The 20,277-nt window shown below is 39.1% G+C and overlaps 1 protein-coding gene across 1 annotated transcript in view; it reads left to right on the top strand.

Moving 5' to 3' along the window:
- The window catches only part of LOC119629258 (uncharacterized), a 32,274-nt gene extending 12,271 nt beyond the window's left edge, over positions 1–20,003 (top strand). The window contains exon 3 of the mRNA XM_062671611.1: positions 19,802–20,003. Coding sequence (XP_062527595.1) covers positions 19,802–20,003 — 202 coding nt within the window. The remainder of the gene's footprint in view (positions 1–19,801) is intronic.
- Positions 20,004–20,277: the final 274 nt, after the last annotated feature.

Below are 20,277 nucleotides of genomic sequence, written 5' to 3'. Positions count from 1 at the left end.
AAATACATAAATTATTGTTATTATTATTATTTGCCCATAGATTTGGCAATTTCTCAGCTCAGTCTGTCGACAGAGCTGGCAAAACTGTAAATACGGGCTTTATTATTATTAGGTATTGTTATTAATATTGAGAGTGTCACTAACTCAATATCAAGTAGAGATTTAATTCAATGGTATTAGACTGGGCCAATGCTAAATGAAAGTAAGCTGAATTTAACTAGAGCTAACGTTCAAGACGTTCTCAGAGTAAAGTGATCATTTTATCAGGCAGGGTTACCACCGCCGGCCCGTCTACTAAGGTTATAGGTAATTTTAACGTAGTCTTCTGATGCTATGATTCAAAGTGAAATAGACGAGTTGGAAATTATTTTGGTGCAGCCTTGACATCTAGTGACACCGAGTGAGACACATTTATTAAAACTATTCCCGAGTCACCTATCGTCCGTTGATCCTAATATGACAGATTCGTTCCCGAAATAACCAATAACAATTCAATCCGATGAATGCTTTTAGAATGGAAAGAGATCAAAATACAAACACATTTTTATTCAAACAGACATAAGAATCGTTATATCCGATTTTAAATAAAAAATAACGTTTTTTTGCTTAGGTCGGTGCTTGAACTCACGGCTCATCTGGTGTTAAGTGGTTACCGGAGCTCATAGACACCTACAACGTAAATGCTGCTACCTACCACGAGACTTAAGTTCTAAGTCTCAGTTTTAACAGTACAACGGCTATCCTACCCTTCAAACCGAAACGTATTACTGCCTCACGGTACAAATAGGCAGGGTGGTTGTACCTACTCACAAGAAGTCCTACCACCAGTTTAATTTTAAATTTTTTATAGGTTTATTCATGGAATTCCAATTCTGTGCCTCTAATGTTGTGATATATGGATCACAATACCTTCAAAGCAATCAACCGCAGCCGGATCGATAGCGTATGTAGCGTCACGTGCAACACACTTCGTGTGACATGTCGCGTGTCGTGCCTTCCACGTCGGATATTTGGCGTAAAGCCAGAGCACACATTGTGCATGCGCCATGCATATTCGTAAAGCTATTTCACGAAATAACTTTACTGTTTGTGTAATTCCTTATATCTGGTGAATGTGTTATGTAGAATGCTTCAGAGCGTTGTTGTTTGTCGTCAACCTCGGAATGTCGATGTTCCCGATGTCACCGATCGCTTGGAGCATCTGGGGTTTTTTTTTTATTGCTAGATGGGTGGACGAGCTCACAGCCCACCTGGTGTTAAGTGGTTACTGGAACCCATAGACATCTACAACGTAAATGCGCCACCCACCTTGAGATATAAGTTCTAAGGTCTCAAGTATAGTTACAACGGCTGCCCCACCCTTCAAAACGAAACGCATTACTGCTTCACGCATGAAATAGGCAAGGCGGTGGTACCTACCCGCGCGGACTCACAATAGGTCCTACCACCAGTAGGTCTACGGTTGCTCGAATTTTCTGGAGAATAGTTCGAATTGATTTTGTCATTTTACTTCAACCAAACTACCCGAAACTAAGTTTTCTGCGAGCTATCCTGCAGAAACGGGATTGTATGACCCGGAGAGAGTTGATATGTATGTGGGCCAAGTGAGCAACATTACACTTGGATGTCATCACGGAACGTATCCAAGTTTGGGACAGTATCACTTTGTCAGGAAGGTATAATTTCACTTCGCTTGCAGATGACGGGGTACAGATGACCGAGTTAGAACGCCTTCGGTTGCGGACTGTCTTTATGCGGGGACGGAATGTGATCCCTCTGCCGAGGGTGACCCCTAAGGACTTGTTGTGGCACCTAGCCGCGGGGGCCTCCAATACCTTTTAACACCAATAAATGCCGGTCGGCGATTGCAGTACGCGGGTACAATTATCAATATCATTCTCAAATTAGTTGCATTTTCGATACTGGTATGTTTCTATTATTTTATTTTATTTTATTTTTATTACTTAGTTGGGTAGACGAGTTCACGGCCCGCCTGGTGTTAAGTGATTAGCGAAGCCAATAGACGTCTACAACGTAAATGCCGCCTTGAGATATGAGCCCTTAGGTCTCAGTTTTTATACTACAAAGGCTGCCTCAACCTTCAAACCGAAACGCATTACTGCTTCACGCCAGAAATAGGCATTTATCATTTATAATATAACATAGGCATATAATACCTTGGCTATTTCTGCCAAGAAACAATCCCGAGTTTAATCGGTTGCTCCAGGCAGTGACCCTCACATTGCCTGCTAGCTCCGTTAACCATTAAACAACAGATAGGTTATTATCTAAGTTACTCACAAAAGCGTGTAAATAACTTAATTCAAAATAAGTTGAAATGAAAATAGGCTATTCCCATTGTCCAGGCTGGAATGCGCATTGTGACGTGTTAATTACAAGCCCGCGCTGGACGTCGGTAAACGTGTGTGAAAGCTGTTAATCACATAAAATGGGGCCCCTTTTTGCGAGCATTTAATTGGTGGTTAATGTTAATTAATTGTCTTGCTGTATCGTTCAATAGAGCGGTGTTTGAAAGTGATTAGGTATTAGGTCAACGGTAATTCACGTGTTTTAATTTATGTAGGTTGGGTACGAATGGAACATGTGAAATGGGTGTGGAACGGAGCGTTAAGTGAGAGAAAAGGTAGGCAGCGGCTTGGCTCTGCCCCTGGCATTGTTGAAGTCCATGGGCGATGGTAACCACTCACCTTAAGGTGGGTCGTATGCTCGTCTGCCTACACGGGAAATAAAAAAAGATGTGTGGTGTCGTCGAACACCAGATAGGAACGAAGTTCCCTATTATAAAAATATTAATTTTAAGTTCTATTCGAGGGATAAAGAAAATAAAACTGGAGGTTTCGCAACAACCCACGGTCGTTTGGTAGCGTGTGTGCATTACTAATAAAAATCTTACGTTACGGACATTTTTTCCCAGTCAGGGTACCCCTCCGCATCGTCCCATAAGGAACTTCCTTCCAAAAATAAATAAATAAAACGGCAAGAAAGGATGAAGAGAGTGAAAGAAAAAGCAAGATGGCGGGGCCTATTGAATGAGGAAGATGTAAAAAAGGTAACATTTAGTTATCATAATATAGAAGATTTGGATAGAGAACAATAGAAAGTTATATTTTATGCGCCACGATCCCCAATTCTACATTAGTGGAACGGGGATCTTGATTTGGAAATTTCATTTTGGGTGATGAAGATGATCCGGTCTGAGAAAACCACTGCCACTTAAGACTGGAGGTGAAATTCTTAGTTTCCTTAAAGGCACCACCACCCATGCTTCACCTCGCAAAAATGGATTGCGATACCTGTTGGCGCGGCGCTCTATCTTTTTCTTTCGGTTGCATTCAAAAGATACAAAAAATAGAAGTTTTATCATTTCTGGAAAACTCTTGTATAGTTTAATCGAGACAATTTAAAATGTACGTTTGAACATTTTATCTGTGTCTGGCGTCGGATAAACACCCTCCCTAGAGACGTGGCCATTGCTGGCCCGAAGCTATTTATGGTCTACTTGTAGCCACATAAATGTTCTCTAATCCTTTGATATATTACCGTTTATTTTATTTCTAAAAAACATTAAAGAGGGTTGTCCGGTTTGTATTGTTTTTTTAAACATGTAATCAGTGGTCCATTCCCGAAGTAGGGCGATGAACTCTCACCTAACATTACGCAAACAAAAAATACGTTTAAATGTTGAATTGAGGTTTTTTTGTTGTACGGTTGGATGTATCTACTCGCGGGAATAAATTTTAAGTGTATAAAAACGTTTTTTATTTATTGCTTATGTGGGTGGACGAGCTCACGGCCTACCTGGTGTTAAGCGGTTACCGGAGCCCATAGATATCTACAGCGTAAATGCCGCCACCTACCTTGACATATATGTTCTAAGGTCTCAGTATAGTTACAACGGCTGCCCCACCCTTCAAACCGAAATGCATTACTGCTTCACGGCAGAAATAGGCAGGGCGGTGGTACTGGCTTCGCCCCTGGACCCCACCAGGGCTTCATCCTTAGACCAGGGCTCGGTACTCCACGAACTTTCGGCCTGGTAGGAGAAAAAATAATATGTGCACCGCGGTGCACAATGTACTATTATTAATTATTACTTTATTATGTTTATAAAATTCCCAATCGATGCCTTGCTACAGAAAAGAAGATCTTGACATGAATGATAATCATGATGACCATTCTTAGTCCGTAGGCCAAATGCCCGAACCAAAATCATATTCTTTGGAACTTTCACTTCTGCAAGAATATTTTGAATTTTTTTACAAGATTTCTTCTATTTCATTACTGTTATCGTTATAAAAGCAACATCTACGAGGCAGAAATATCAAATAAAAAAAATAAGTAGGGCAACATTTACTCCATACTGTAAACAAATACCAATCCTATTATAATGTATTTAGTTTTATAATCCTGTAGAAAAAATCCGGTTGTCGGCTTACAGACGGAATTAATTCCGTTTATCGGATGGAGTTTAACTGTCGAATAAAACGGACTGGCATTCCTGAATGTTTAATGTCGGCGCTGGACTCCACTACCGCAGGGCTGTGTTGCCGAGAAAACAGGGTTCTTTTTAAGAAGCTAAAATATAAACATAAAAAGGTTTCAATATTTTTTCGTAATAAAAATCAAACTGGGACTTTTTACTGGTGGTAGGACCTCTTTTGAGTCCGCACGGGTAGGTACCACCACCCCGCCTATTTCTACCGTGAAGCAGCCATGCGTTTCGGTTTGAAGGGTGGGGTAGGTAGCCGTTGTAACTATAAATATAGCCTTATAACTTATATCTCAAGGTGGGTGGCGCATTTACGTTGTAGATGTCTATGGGCTTCAGTGACCACTTAACCAGGCGGGCTGTGAGCTCGTCCACCCATCTAAGCAATAAAAAAAATAATTAAAAAACCCGCCATATTTATCCATGCTTAAGGGTAGGTACCACCACCCCGCCTATTTCTGCCGTGAAGCAGTAATGCGTTGCGGTTTGATGGGTGGGGCAGCCGTTGTAACTATACTTGAGACCTTAGAACTTATATCTCAAGGTGGGTGGCGCATTTACGTTGTAGATGTCTATGAGCTTCAGTGACCACTTAACCAGGTGGGCTCGTCTACCTATCTAAGCAATAAAAAGAAAAACACTTCAATATGAATACATTTTTTTGCTGGCACTGAATTAGCTGTACGCGGGTGAATAGAAAGTTTTTCTTTTCATTTAAACATAAAAACGAATAAAAAAGATATCCAAGCTTTCAGCCCTAATCTCGTTTCAAGTTTATTGCGTCAAAAACGACGAAATAGTTGAAGTAAACGCAAAGATACGAGAATTTCTCTTTTACTTTCTAATTGTTTACTTTGTTACAGCGCGAGACTATTAAAGTTATGTAAGCAGCTCTGATAGAGTTAGTAAGGAGTTCTGATAGTGGTGGAAAGAATTCTGAAGATGTCTCGAAACGCAACGACTTTGGATAGTCGGGACGAACCTGCCTGTACAGTTAATTGCAACAAAAGGTAAACTACTTCTCATAAAATACGTACTGTTGAATATAGGAAGAATTAAATCTCCGAGAAATTCTGCACGAAGCCAGTAAGGAGTAGCTGGATCAGTATTTTGAAATACCGAGAGCTCATAATAGTAGCTGAAAAAGGTAATCTTCACGTTAAGCATAAAGTAAGCATAGTTTTTTTTTTATTGCCATTGTAGGCAGACCAGCATACGGCCCACCTGATGGTGAGTGATCACCGTCGCCCATGGACTTCAGTAATACCAGGGGTAGAGCCAAGCCGCTACCTACCGCACAATCCTTACACTGCGCAACTTGTACTCTTTTACGAGGCTTGTGGAGAGTATTAAGCAGTAACCACTCACCATCAGATGGGCCGTGTACTCGTCTGCCTAAAAGGACAATAAAAAAAAAAGTGAACGTTGACAATGACAAGGTCATCGTTTAAATTAATTACATCAAAATTCGAATAAGATACTTTTGTTTCGATCTTTTATTCCTTCTTCATTCTTTGATCTTTTGTGCGCATTGTGGCATTTTCATTTTGAATTTTTTGTTCACTTACATTACGCTCGATGAATAAAGGCTCGATTAAGACCGACTCGCTGAACCGCAGCGTGATCGTGGTCCGCTAATTGATTTCCACGAGTATCGGTTATTAATTGTCGTTATTTATGACCAAAGTCATGGCTCGTAGACCCCAAATAGATTTCATACATTTTTGGTTTTAATTTAGAGATTGTATACTTTTTTTGTCAGCGTAATTAAAAGCTTCGGTCCGTCTTGAAATTCGAAGTTTAAGTGTTTTCTACAGCATGGAAATATCCAAAAGATCTTACTAACATTGCATTCTGAATCAATCGTTAACACAAATTTTGGGTTTTATTAAAAATGGAAGTTCGGCTAGGTGTTATGACAATCTTAAACTACCTTCAAACTAATAAATAAAAAACGAACAGTGCATTAGCTTGACGATATTTCTAGCCAGATCCCGTTAGAAAAAAAAAAACATAGACTCACTTCCTTATGCGGTAAAAAAAATTTACATATAAAATCTGAAATCTTCGTTTCTCAATCGAATCAAAACAAAAATAAATGAAACACAAGCCCAAGCCAAATTGAATCCTGAACTAGGTCAACCTCATTGTCACCCTATTGCAGTCACGATGCTCTCAGTTGGGTAATTAAATTTTCGTGTACATTCTGTTTACATGGGCTTGAAAACGTGGTGATTTAGGTTGTGACACTCCAGTCATACCAGTGCGACATACCAGTTGTTTGCGGCACGTTTTTCAATTATTAATTATTCATTAATATTTTATCATTTTCAGTAAATCGCAGGTGGGGATCGTAGTTGTGACTAAAACTATCGCTATCAAGACAGTCATTAATGTAAGTGACGTCACGGTGGTAGTTGTTAGGACGAAGCATAAAGAAAAGCCAACTAAGCCAAAGCCACTAGCGTAAGTCAATAAGGTAAGACACCTTAAACTAATTTATACCGAAAACCGATCTCCGGCCGCGTATCGACAATTTGCAAATGGCTTCGTTCCTCGATTTATTATCCGGCTCTCGAGTCTGCCAATGAAAAGGATATCCGGCCCTAATTTACGTCCAGTGGCCAGCCCTTTAGCGAGACAATGCCAGTTTTTCAGTTTTAACGGCCGCAATGCTAAAATTGGTAAGGTTTAGCTGTGATGAGTTTTGGTCGTCCTCGCTTGTTGTGGAACGGTTGGAAATGAAAAATTTTAATTGGTTTTCCTTCGTAGCTACCCGAAAAAAAATTCACAAAAAAAAATTATAATTAAATGTTTGTACTCAAAGGAAACACCAGCTCAAACACTAACATTGTTTAAAATTATTAAGTTTTGATTCGTAAGATAGGTTTGTTTCAAGAATGTTTTGGAACCTCATATGAACTACAGTGCTTTTAAGTGCAGCCTCTCGAAGATTGAGCGAGGTTTGCGCGTCATGATGCATAACTAAGTGTTTTATTACATTTTCATGTAAGAAGACATGACGATTTTATTAAATTTTTAATGGCTTTTACATTACTTCATAAATAAATATAGCGACAAAGAGTGCCTGTTTATTAAAGAGAGCTTCTGTAAGCTTGAAAAAAATAGTTTCATATTTCGTATCAAAAATGATGTTGCATTTTTGTGTAATTTTATAATAACTCTTTAACACAACTTTATATGATTAATAACTTCAAAATTGTTGTGATGTACAAATATATATAGTTTTATCTGATGTGTGATTTTTTATTTGTAAGAAATTTTTATTCTATTTTTATCTGTAAAACTAATAATAATACTTTCGAAATTTTTTATGTGTTTACTTTGTTTGTCTATAAACTTGCCTTGCAATAGCCAACACCACATTGTACAGTTGATGCACCATGCCTATGCTCCAGTGTCTAACCTGGAACAAGTTATTCTTCTCTGAAGTTTTTCCTCTAATTGTGGTCAATTAGTTAAAGACGCTGTGCCTTATCACGGTGATACCACATCGCAGTAGCGGCCGAATCTCATATGCAACGATAATTGACGCTCTTTTAAAATTTTAGTAAATATTATATTTGGTTTACTGGTTTTGAGTGACAAGAATGGACAAGATAAATGAATGAGGATATCAGAAAAAGTCTGAAAGTGGCCGCGGTAATCTACATATTAAAGAGCGGACGGTTAACGTGGTATGGACATGTGATGCGTAGAGAGAAGATGCGTGTGACTAGGAGATGTTTGGAAATGGTGGTGCAAGGTAGAGAGGTCGAACAAAGAAGACATGGATGGAGTGTGTGAGTGGCGATACGAGAGAGAGAGAGGAGTGAGTGTTGAGATGACGGCTGATAGAAGAGAATGGAAGACAAAAATTTGCTGGTCCGACCCCACCTAGTGGGATAAGGTGGAGAAAAAGAAGAAGATTATATTTGGTTTACATTTCGGGATTTCATTAAAAATGAAAATAATGGTTGAGTTAAAATGTTTTTTTTTAGATAAAATATTTGTAAAGGAAGAATCTTACTAACCTGTATCTGAACCTAGGAAACTGCTAAAACGAAATGGTAGCAAATCGATTGAAAGCACCAGAACCATTCTTCCAAAACAGTACAGCGTCAAGGCGATTGCCTTCAGCACCTCGAAATTATTGATAGCTGAAACCCAGTGTACAAAATGTAGATAGACTAACGACCGAAGTTCAATTTAACATAATAATTTGTTACAAAAAATAAAACAAAAGCGCAGCAAAAGAAACGGCGACGCGAAGTTTATTTCATCTCGCTCAACGACTCGCTATATATTTATCACCTTCATGATAAAATATTGTTATTGAATTGTTTCCACAGCGGAGTTATGATGATGCAGGTACAAAAGGAATTTTACTTTGCGTTCGGTGAAATGGAACATTGTCGAGCGATTTGATGCTCAGTTTTATTATGCTCTGGGTGAGGGATTCTTTATTTAAATAAAAAGTGTGTGTGTGTATGTGCAAGTCACACACGGTAGTAGTGAAACTTATAAATAAGATATAGATATACTGACTATCCCACTACACAGGAGCATACATATGGACAATGTTTAGTAGATGATAGTGGCGATGCTAGGAAGAGTCGCACAAAAAAGAGACCGAGAACGTCTAACGTGTTCTATCTCATTCTCTCGCCGGCTGAATCCTATACATTTATGTGTTTGTGTCTCTATGGACTTATTTTTTCGTTTCATCGAGTTTGAAATCACAAAGATTCTAAAGAAGTTTTACTTCTTTACTTAGTATTTGCAGTTGGGTTTTTGAAACAACAGCATCCGGTCAGAAATTGTGACAAATTTTTATAATGAACTAAAAGGTAAAAGAGCTGATTGTTACGCGTAATGTGTGCTTGCATGAGTACCACCATACGACTTATTCTGTTGTTAGACCACTATTATATATAACCATTCAAATTTCAACTGCAGGCGGGCTCTGGCAATTGGCCAGCATTTACTTTATGATATCTATGGACCCCGGTAACCAGTAAACAGGACGGAGGTCTTAAGCGATCAAAAACCATTTTTGTCACTGTATTTATTTACTTACATATATAATAATATGTAAGTACTTCGATTTAGATCAGATTAGTATAAAATTAAACGAAATCCATATTTAATTGTTACAACACAAACAGTGAACAAATTAAAGGGAGAGAGAGAGAGAGAGAGAGAGAGAGAGAGAGAGAGTGAGAAAGAGAGAGAGAAAGAAATTTTGCAAGCTTTTGTTTCTTTGAAAAAAAATCAAATCACACAAAAACTATTAAAATAATGTTATTTTCTTTGTGTTATCGGATTCAATTACAGTTACGTCTGTTTGTATGAATATGCAATGAAAGATATGTCCTTAGGCTATTTAATATTCAAAGGACAAGAGATAGTCGAAATTATTCGGTTCAGTGTTCGATTGGATGAGACATCGTATTGGTATGTTTTTAGCTAGAATTTTTATAACATTCTTGTGATGATAATTTGTTTTTAAAATTGGATAATTCCTAAAACTGCGTGTATATTTGGAACTGGCTAATTATTATTATTATTAAATCTTTCTTTCAGTAAAGAAGGCATCAATTTTGTTAGTATTACTTATAATCTATGTTAGTAACTAAAAACCTAACACATTATATACTTACATTATATACATTATAAACCTAACACATTATATATCGGACTTTTCTTTTATATTGCTATAGCTGGATGGACGAGCTCACGGTCCGTCTGGTGTTAAGTGGTTACCGAAGCCCATAGACATCCACAACGTAATTACCACCATCCATCTCGAGACATGAGTTTTAATGTCTCAGTTTTTACAGTACTTCAGCTGCCCCGCCCTTCAAACCGAAACGGATTATTGCTTCACGGCAGAAATAGGCAGAGTGGTGGTACCTATCCATGCGGACTCACAAAACGTTTTACTACCAGTGACTGTTGAATCTTTCCCAAGTGCCTGCTGCAAATCAGCAGTCCCTCGATCTTGCTCGATATGACATTGAGAGGACTGTTGTCACTGTCACGCACTCGACGCCATAACGATGCACTTCTCTTCCGCTTTATTGTCTTTACTAAGCACTAAGTCTTGCTAAGTCTTCACTAAGTCTTTACTATTCCGCTAAGTCAACTGTGTGAGATGTCGCGAGCAATGTGGAAACACTACAATAGCGCCGCAGTGACAACATTCTAAACGCATTTTTACGGGTCGCTACCACAGACCATCTTTTATCTGCGGCGGAGTGGTTCTGCATTTCAGTGCGAAGTCCATAGCCGATATTTTGAAGATTTTCTATTGCTCCGACATATTTCTACAGTTGTAACTGAGTAGACTAGTTCAAGCCTTTCCGGCCTCTTTTCTATAGTTCGTAGACATTATAACACGAGCCTTAGAGACTTGATATCAAATGGTTAATTGCAGTGGAATTATCGAGTATTTTCCTTAGAAATGGTTAGTGGATACTTGGATCGAGGACAGAAATAAAGAAGGGTCATGATATTACGGGACCCCATATACACAACTTTTTTTTTTGCTTAGATGGGTGGACGAGCTCACAGCTCACCTGGTGCTAAGTGATTACTGGAGCCCTTAGACATCTACGACGTAAATGCGCCGCCCAGTTTGAGACATGAGATCGTTTCAACTGTAACATAATAACTGTTGTTCTACAAAATACAGGCACATTTCCGTTACAGCTGTATTATTGCGTAGATTTATTTCGCGTACACATAAAATCTCCAACAACCTTGTCGTTTCTGTTTTACGTCAAAACTAAACGGAAGAGATAAGTTTTAACTGCCTCCAGTATTCGAGGGCTTGATAAATTTATCAAATAAAGTAGAGAGCGGTCCGGATCGGCTCCGATACGCGACGCAAATAGAAGTTCTTATAACGGGGCTCGTTAATGTAGATATACGAATTATTTATTTGAATACTTTCATTGATATTTAATTTTTCGAATTCTGCCTGTGAAAATTCGCAATAACTATTCGGTCATTTGTAGTCAACTTGTGTCGTCCGGGATGACCTTGTCTGCAAAACATTGGAGACGTCAATGTATATGTACGTGTATGTATATGTTTATGTTATTTATGTGTGTAATTGTGTATGTATATAGTCTGATATATTGTTCAGGGTCGCATTCTCACTTTCTTCGGGCATGTGTCGCGACGGGGTGACGACTCAGTTGAGCGCCTTGTGGTGCAGGGCATGATAGAGGGTACAAGACCGCGCGGCAGACCACCGTTACGATGGACCGACCAAATAAAGGCAGCTCTAAACGGTCCCGTTAACGAGTGCACAAGAAGGGTCGCGGTACGCGAGGAATGGTGACGTCTGGTGAAGCGCACCACCAACCGAAGTGATGACCACGACCACTCTGCCAAGAGTGCATACAACTGAGAAGAAGAAGAATAGTCTGATATATTATATATTAGTATTTCCTTTTTATTATTATTATTATTATGATTGTTATTGTGTATTGTATCAATAAGTAAATTGATTAGATTGTACTCTTCTACCCACTTATGTAAAGCTCTCCCTCTTTAAAAACGGTTAGCTGGTAGATAACTCAATTGTTGAGTTAAGCTCGCCATTTTATAACTTTTCGCAATTATTGTATTGTATTAACTCTGTGTACAATAAACAGTAACGAAATCAAAGAACGAGCAGCATAAAAATTTCTTGAGAGGTTTCCTTCCACGTAAGATTATTTACACTTCAAAATTAGCAAAGAAACGTAAAGATTTTGTTGAATCCACATACCAGTGGCCAGATTTTAAGAATGGTCGGCGAATTTCTGCCCCAAAGTAGTTCACCATTCTGTTTTGACGTGTGGTCTCAATTCTATTGCATCTCGTGGAGGGCGACGGAAATTATGTTGCAATGTCTGTGGGTTCTGGAAACTAATTAAAAGTAGGTTGGCCATGAGATATGAGATATTGAAAGCAATTTCAAATAAAGCAAGCAGAGATAAAACAGTCGAGGTACTGTTACCAAACGGTGCCTATGGTGGTCTTAAATCCCACAGGAAAGTACCTATTTTTGAAATAAAAATACGCACATAGCACAGGTTTTATTTCAAATTACTTTCACGATCAAAGATTAACTAGTGCTGGTGGCGTGTATTGTAAGTCCGTACGTGTATATAACATTTACCATCATCATCATTCCATACTCCTCTATCATATACCATTCCTTCGCTCACTCCGCTCTTAAATATATCGCCTTTCATGCAATCCATCCATTTCTTCTTAGGTCTACTTCTTCCTCTAAAGCCTTCCATAATCATACTTAAAACTCTCTTACCATACCACCGTACCGCAGCGTATATATCAGTTACCATTTTGACTATTTGTGCCGCAAAACAGTCATGATCATAAAGTCTCAACGTGGCAGCAATCACGTTCAAGGTGTGAATGGGCTCCTGTACCACAGAGTACCTGTAACTTACACTGAGTGTATCGCCAGGTTGTTCATCATATTTAACGAAAATTTGAGTTAATTATAATATTAATTAGATTATAATGGTTGGATAATGAGACGATAATCCATTTAAGATCAAAGAGGCATTTTTAGGCCGTGAAAGCTTCTCAGTTGCCCTTGTGATTAGACTATACTTTTTATTTACTACGTTATCAAAATTCATGCGGGCAAATAAAATCAGACTGAGTACTTTACACCTAAAAGCTTTTGGTATTTCTATAAAATTGTATTAAATTATAATTAAGAGCTTTGATTTAGAAGTTCAGCTTTTAGTATGCTCAATTTGTTATTGAAAATAATATTTGTTGCTTTTTCAACTTAAGTTTATTACAGTTCTTCCACGGAGTCGAACCGCTCAATTGTTTTCTAGAAAAACAACTTGTCAAATGGAAGCCATCGCAAATGTTGTTGATGAGGTGTTCCAATGGCCGCCGCGTCGATAATATGACAACTTTACATCCACTGTTCTCGGAAAGACACCCGGTATACTCTTATCGAGTGCTTAATATACTTTAATTCTGTGGCTGGTTGCGAGTTTTTTTTTTGTTTTTTGTTTTTTTTAATGCTTAGATGGATGGGCGAGCTCACAGCCCACCTGGTGTTAAGTGGTTATTGGAGCCCATAGATATATATGACGTAAATGCGCCACCTACCTTGAGATATAAATTCTAAGGTCTCAAGTATAGTTACAACGGCTGCCCCGCCCTTCAAACCGAAACGCACTACTGCTTCACGGCAGAAATAGGCAGGGTCCGCGCGTGTAGGTACCACCACCTACTCGCGCGGACTCACTAGAAGTCATATCACCAGTAATTACGCAAATTAAAATTTGCGGGTTTGATTTTTATTAGGTTTGAAAACTGGTATACTTAGTTGTTGCAAAACACAATTCAGACTGCAACTTTATACCTTAAGGAGGTACGTAATTGCGTTATGTTGTCTTTAGAATCCAGTAACTACTTAATGAATTGCCAAAATAGCCGGTTCTGTGCTTTACTAATTTCGTGGATACCTGCAACCTACTTCAGAGGTCCATCCTGCGAAAGGCCTATCCATTTTGTCTATCCACGACCACTAGAGGTAGGGAGTCTTTCCCCTGTAGGCAAATGAGCATACGACCCACCTGATGGTAAGTGATTATCGTCGCTCATGGACGTCAGCAATGCCAGGGACAGAGAGAGCCAAGCCGCTGCCTATCGTTCTGTACCGTCTTTGTGTGTTCCCATGGCTAGGTACCGACATCTGCCTATTTCTGCCTCCAAGTATTAATGCAACCATTTTTGAAGACTGGGGAAGCTGTTATACCATACAATTCGCTAATAAATTGAGATACAATATTAATAATTACTTCCACTGTAGAACGATGTTTTAAACACCTCACCAGTAAACAAAATCGTTTTAAACTCGTCGAAATAAAGTTTCAAATTCTAATATTTCTCTGTCGGATTCATGAAATTCGATTGAAGCCTTCCCCTCTGTTTTTGTGCGTGAAATCTTCCGCTGGTGTAAAATCAGAGGGGGAGACGTTATTTATTCTGTAATTTACTTTTCGCCTCTTAAATCGAACAAACTCAAAATAAGGCCTGTTAGGCGATGGGAAAACTTGCTTCGAGTTCAAATTAGTGTTGACACTGCCTTATCCGGTTTGTTTGCTAAAAAAACTGGTCTCAACCATAGGCGGTAGCGGTCAATACTATGTAAAGATAACCATATGATTTTTATTTAAAAACTGCCGCATTATCCGACTGTGTTTCTCATTGGACATCACCGGCAAGTAGCATTATATGAAATGGCCTTAAATATTTCTTCTTCGTATCGTAAATTCTAAACCTTAAGAGACGATTCGAATGGCCATACGAATTAATTATAAATACGTTTTTTTTTTTTTTTTTTTTTTTTTTTTTTTATTGCTTAGATGTGTGGACGAGCTCACAGCCCACCTGATGTTAAGTGGTTACTGGAGCCCATAGACATCTACAACGCAAATGCGCCACACACCTTGAGATATAGTTCTAAGGTCTCAGTATAGTCACAACAGCTGCCCCACCCTTCAAACCGAAACGCATTACTGCATCACGGCAGAAATAGGCGGAGCGGTGGTACCTACCCGCGCGGACTCACAAGAGGTCCTACCACCAATAGAAAAAGTCGCTTGTCGTGAGAAAGTCGCTTTGAAATATAAAAAAGGCATAAAACGTGGACAGGTTTTGTTCGCAAAAAAATTTCCTCCAATTTCGCTTTTAAGTACTTCAATTAGTTTGTTGGCACGTCTCATACGAATCGAATATTTGAGAAAATTGGAACAGAGATAATATATTAGGCTGGTTTTCCGCCCCTACTATAGGACTATAAATCAAAATGAATACGGACAATGGTCCCTTCGAGGGTCACTGCGACCTGTCTAAGGACTTTAAGTTTCTGATGACAGCTGTATTTGGGGTTTAACTTAATTTATGGACCTTAAAGTGGGTATCAATATTTTAGTTGGCTGGTAAATAATGTTACGCTTGAAAATATCTACCGTGAGATTTACATCGAAATAAGGAAATCGACTTCTGAATTCCTTATTCCTATCTTCTTTTATATGAAATGCCTTTCTCCTTTTACCTTATGCCTTTCTCCTTTTATATGAAAAAAAAAAGGTATAAAAGCTATGAAAATGAAGAAATGATGCAAATACTGATAACACCGTGAAATAGTTAACTTATAAAATTCTAAATTTGTCTGATACTAGTATTAGGGCGTATTGTAAGTCCGCAGGGATAGGTGTTATCATTGTGCGTATCTCTAACGCTAAGTAGTAATGGGTTACAAATTGAATAATGGGAAAACCGTTATGTCGTAGGTTATTATAACATTTAGGTGAATATGGGTTAGTTATTATTCTGATCTAATAAAAAATATTAGGTATTAGTGACACTACTAGTCATAGGGCGTATTGTGAACCTGTTCAGATAGGTACCACATTCTAGCCTATTTCTGCCACGAAGCAGTAAAGTGTTTCAGTTTGAAGGGTGGGCCAGCCTTTGTACTGTAAACCTGAGACTGTTAACACCAAATGGGTCGTGAGTTCGGCCACCCATATACAGCATTATAAAGCATATATAGGCCTATGTCCGCAAGTGGACATCTGTGGACTGAAAAAAAAGGCTGTCGTAACTACTCCACATCAGTTGAGTCTTCCAGTAATTCCGTTCATCAAACTAATCTAATTATATACCTATATCAGTAACTCCACTGACTTCGACTTTTACAGTAAAACGCTGTTTCTTGCCCTTATAAACTAATCGAGAAAAAGGGCAACTATTTAAGGCCGAATAATTATTGCCAAAAATACACAGGTCCCGAAATCGATTCCGAAAGGTCAACACAAGCCAATCACAATTCGTGTATTTATTTACACGAGCCACGATACTATTACTTGATCCGGTTGGGTAATCATCCGGTAATTAGTGTTGTGGGCTAATTACGCTACGTTAATACATTTTGTGGCTTGCTTGCGTGTTGATGGAACATGGACAGTGAGGCAACTTTACTGATTGCGCTTGAAAGCTTATACGCTGTTTTACTTTCAGCGCTGTAGGAGGCTTCTAGTTGAGCAGTGGCCACAGCGCAATGTGAAGCACTATACTTGTTGAACTATTCGAAAAGTTTGATATTTTTTTTTTTTTTTTTTTTTTTTTTTTTTTTTTTTTTTTTTTTTTTTTTTTTTTTTTTTTTTTTTTTTTTTTTTTTTTTTTATTGCCTTTGTAGGCAGACGGGCATACGGCCCACCTGATGGTGAGTGGTTACCGTCGCCCATGGACTTCAGCAATGCCAGGGGCAGAGCCAAGCCGCTGCCTACCGCTTAATACTCTCCATAAGCCTCGTTTGAAGAAGGACATGTCATAGCGCTCGGGAAACACCGTGGAGGGGAGCTCATTCCATAGCCGGATGGTACGTGGCAAAAAAGATCTCTGGAAACGCACTGTGGATGACCGCAGTGGCTCCAGGTAGTATGGATGAACTCTACTCCGGTGGCGGGCGGTGCGATGATAAAAACGAGATGCTGGTATCATCTCGAACAATTCCTCAGAGCACTTCCCATGGAACATACGGTACAAAATACAGAGGGAACCGAAGTCCCTCCGCAGACCCAGAGGCTCCAAACGATCCGAGAGAATGGGATTATCGACAATCCGAATCCAATATGTCTGTTGATTAGTCTAGCCCGAACCTCAACCCGCTGAGTGCCTTAACGTATTTTTTCAGCGCAACGCGATTTCCATGCGATGGTAGATGCATTAGCAAACCAGTTCATCAATTTCATTCAAACCATCTTTTGGAGGCGCTCGGGCCGTTGTAAGAAAATCAGATGACTTATGCAGAGCCTGAGCTGGCCCGTCCAGTATTAGTGGTGGTCCTCGATCCCAAAAAGTAGACTGAAAGTCAATTAATTTGTGTAATTCTTATGCCAGAAAATAATTTTTTTTTTTTTTTTATTGCTTGGATGGATGGACGAGCTCACAGCCCACCTGGTGTTAAGTGGTTACTGGAGCCCATAGACATCTAACAACGTAAATGCGCCACCCACCTCGAGATATAAGTTCTAAGGTCTCAGTATAGTTACAACGGCTACCCCACCCTTCGAACCGAAACGCATTACTGCTTCACGGCGGAAATAGGCGGGGTGGTGGTACTTACCCGCGCGGACTCACAAGAGGTCCTACCACCAGTAATTACGCAAATTATAATTTTGCGGATTTGGTTTTTATTACACGATGTTATTCCTTCACCGTGGAAGTCAATCGTGAACATTTGTTGAGTACGTATTTCATTAGAAAAATTGGTACCCGCCTGCGGGATTCGAACACCGGTGCATCGCTTCAACACGAATGCACCGGACGTCTTATCCTTTAGGCCACGACGACTTTTTAAACTATGACTGCTTTGGTGCAGAAATAGAGAAGCTGTACCAGTCACCGAAGCCCGGCCCAAATTGAAGTCTCCATGGCGTTGCTGTAATAACTGTTGTACACATTAAAGTAGAATTACTGTTTGTTAAGGAATGATGAAAAGTAAAATCAGACGGATCATCGAACTTGTGACAGTGCTAGTGTTTATTAACACAGCGATACGTTTTTTTGGGGAGACACTTTAGGGCTAGATGATACATACATATGGATGCATGAAGGCGATGTACAGCAATGTACTACCAGACAGAGAGTTTCTGTTCTCCGTGCACTGTGGTACCACTAATACTTTGTAATTAGGCAAACGTGATATCCTGGATTCGTGTGACCGCTGATTTATTATCTGCAAAGTGAGAGCTAATTAAACGTCATTGAGACTACATATGCGGTTTGGTCTCGTGTTAAGATTTTTATTTTAGTTTGGAATTTTTGAAGACTTCACACTTTTCTGTGCTCCCGGACAACTGTTATAATTTAGGATAAAAAATTTGACTCTACGCTTTTTGGAACACAAAAAGAACTAAAAGGAGATATGAACCAAGAAGGATTGACGTTAGGCAGGCGGTCGGTGGTGAAATTTATGCGAAATTCCTATGTAGCATGACAAGAGGACATGTTGATCCCAAATAATGAGGGAAAAGGGCAAGAAGAAGAAGAATGTAGGAGACCAGTACCGAACAGAAATCAGTCATACTCTTAAATCTAAATTATACTACCATATAAACACAATGACATTGACCCGAGCCCACTTAGTGGATCAGAGCAAGCCGACAGTTATTCAATCTCCTCGTAATTTAATCCATCATAACTCCGTAATTGCCAAGCGACGCATCACGCGGACCCGAATCGTTTCACATATGAGACGTTGATGGCGCAAGGCTGGGCACTCGGATATCCGGAATATATCCGACACGAGATCAAAGAGCGTACAAAATCAATAATTATTGTCGGGAGACGGAAATGAGCCGTGAATATTTTAAAGGTGAGCTCGGGGACGAAATCCGATAAAGCAAACGTTCCGGTTAATCAATCTATTGGATTGAGACATGTTTACATTTAGAAAGACAAAAGAAATCGCATATGGATTGAGTAGTTACGCAGTTTAGTATATAGGTACAGTAAGGTCGTAATGTACCGTTTATACCAATGTCGCTTAATAATCGAAATACCAATCAATGAAATTTTGACATGTAATTTTAAAGGAAATATTACAATCCCTCTTTTGTTTTGTTATTGACATCTGGAAAGAACTGTCAGAATTTTTTTTTTAATACCTTTGTAGACAGAACGAGCACACGGCTTACCTGTGGTTACCGTTGCTCGTGAGCGTCAGCAATGCTAGGGGCACACGTAGGTCGCTGCCTGCCAGTATTCTCCGCAGATATCGTTTGAAGACGGATATGTCACAGCCCTTGAGAAACATCGTGGTAGGGAGTTCATTCTAGAGCCAGATCAGTTAGTATGGATGAACTCAAGTTCGATGGCGGGCTGTGCGATGGTAAAAACAAGACGATAAGTTTAATATCAAAAAAATCTTCAGAGCACTCCCTATGGAACAATCGGTACAAAACACAGAGAGAGCCAAAGTGAAGTTCCAAGTGATCCGTGAGAATTGGGTTAGTGACAATCCGAACAGCCTGTCTCTGTATTGAGTTCAATGGAAGAAGCTGGTACTCGGGAGCCCCGTCCCAGAGGAGAGAGCTGTATTCCCTGTGAAGCCGAACCTGTGCTATGTAAAGTGCAACTCTTTGTCCAGGGGTGAAATACCACCTCGCTCTGTTGGGAACTCACAACCTTTTAGAGGCCAATTTGGCTTTATGTTCCACCCATTTACAGAGTTAGTGATCCAATTGCAGAGTCCGTAGGGGATTCTGTAAGCTGGAAGCTACGACAGAAGTGCCCTATGCCAGATTCTGTCGAAGGTCTTTACAATATCAAGGCTTACAGTGATAGCCTCACCCTTGGTTTCCAAGGCTTCAGCCGATCCATGTCTGATTTAAAATTAACTAATCTTTGTGAACAGTCCTATGTCATTTAGAAAAGCATACCGGTTTTTTTTTTTTTTTTTTTATTTTTTTTTAATTTTTTATTCTTTATTAGAGCCATACACCTATTAGGTTAAGTCGGCTATTATATAAACAAAACAAAAAAATAACATATTTAAACAGTGAAACATAAATCTTAAACAAAAACACTTAAAATAACTATATCGCTTAATTTACATCTTTCAAGAAAGAACAAACTAAAAAACTCATAACTCTATCACTATAATCACATTTAAAACCTGATACAAAAATATTATGCAAAAAAAA

The sequence above is a fragment of the Bombyx mori genome, chromosome 12, assembly GCF_030269925.1.
Source record: "Bombyx mori chromosome 12, ASM3026992v2".
Taxonomy (NCBI): Eukaryota; Metazoa; Arthropoda; class Insecta; order Lepidoptera; family Bombycidae; genus Bombyx; species Bombyx mori.
Note: the sequence above shows the minus strand (reverse complement) of the source record. Positions and strands in the feature narration are given on the sequence as shown.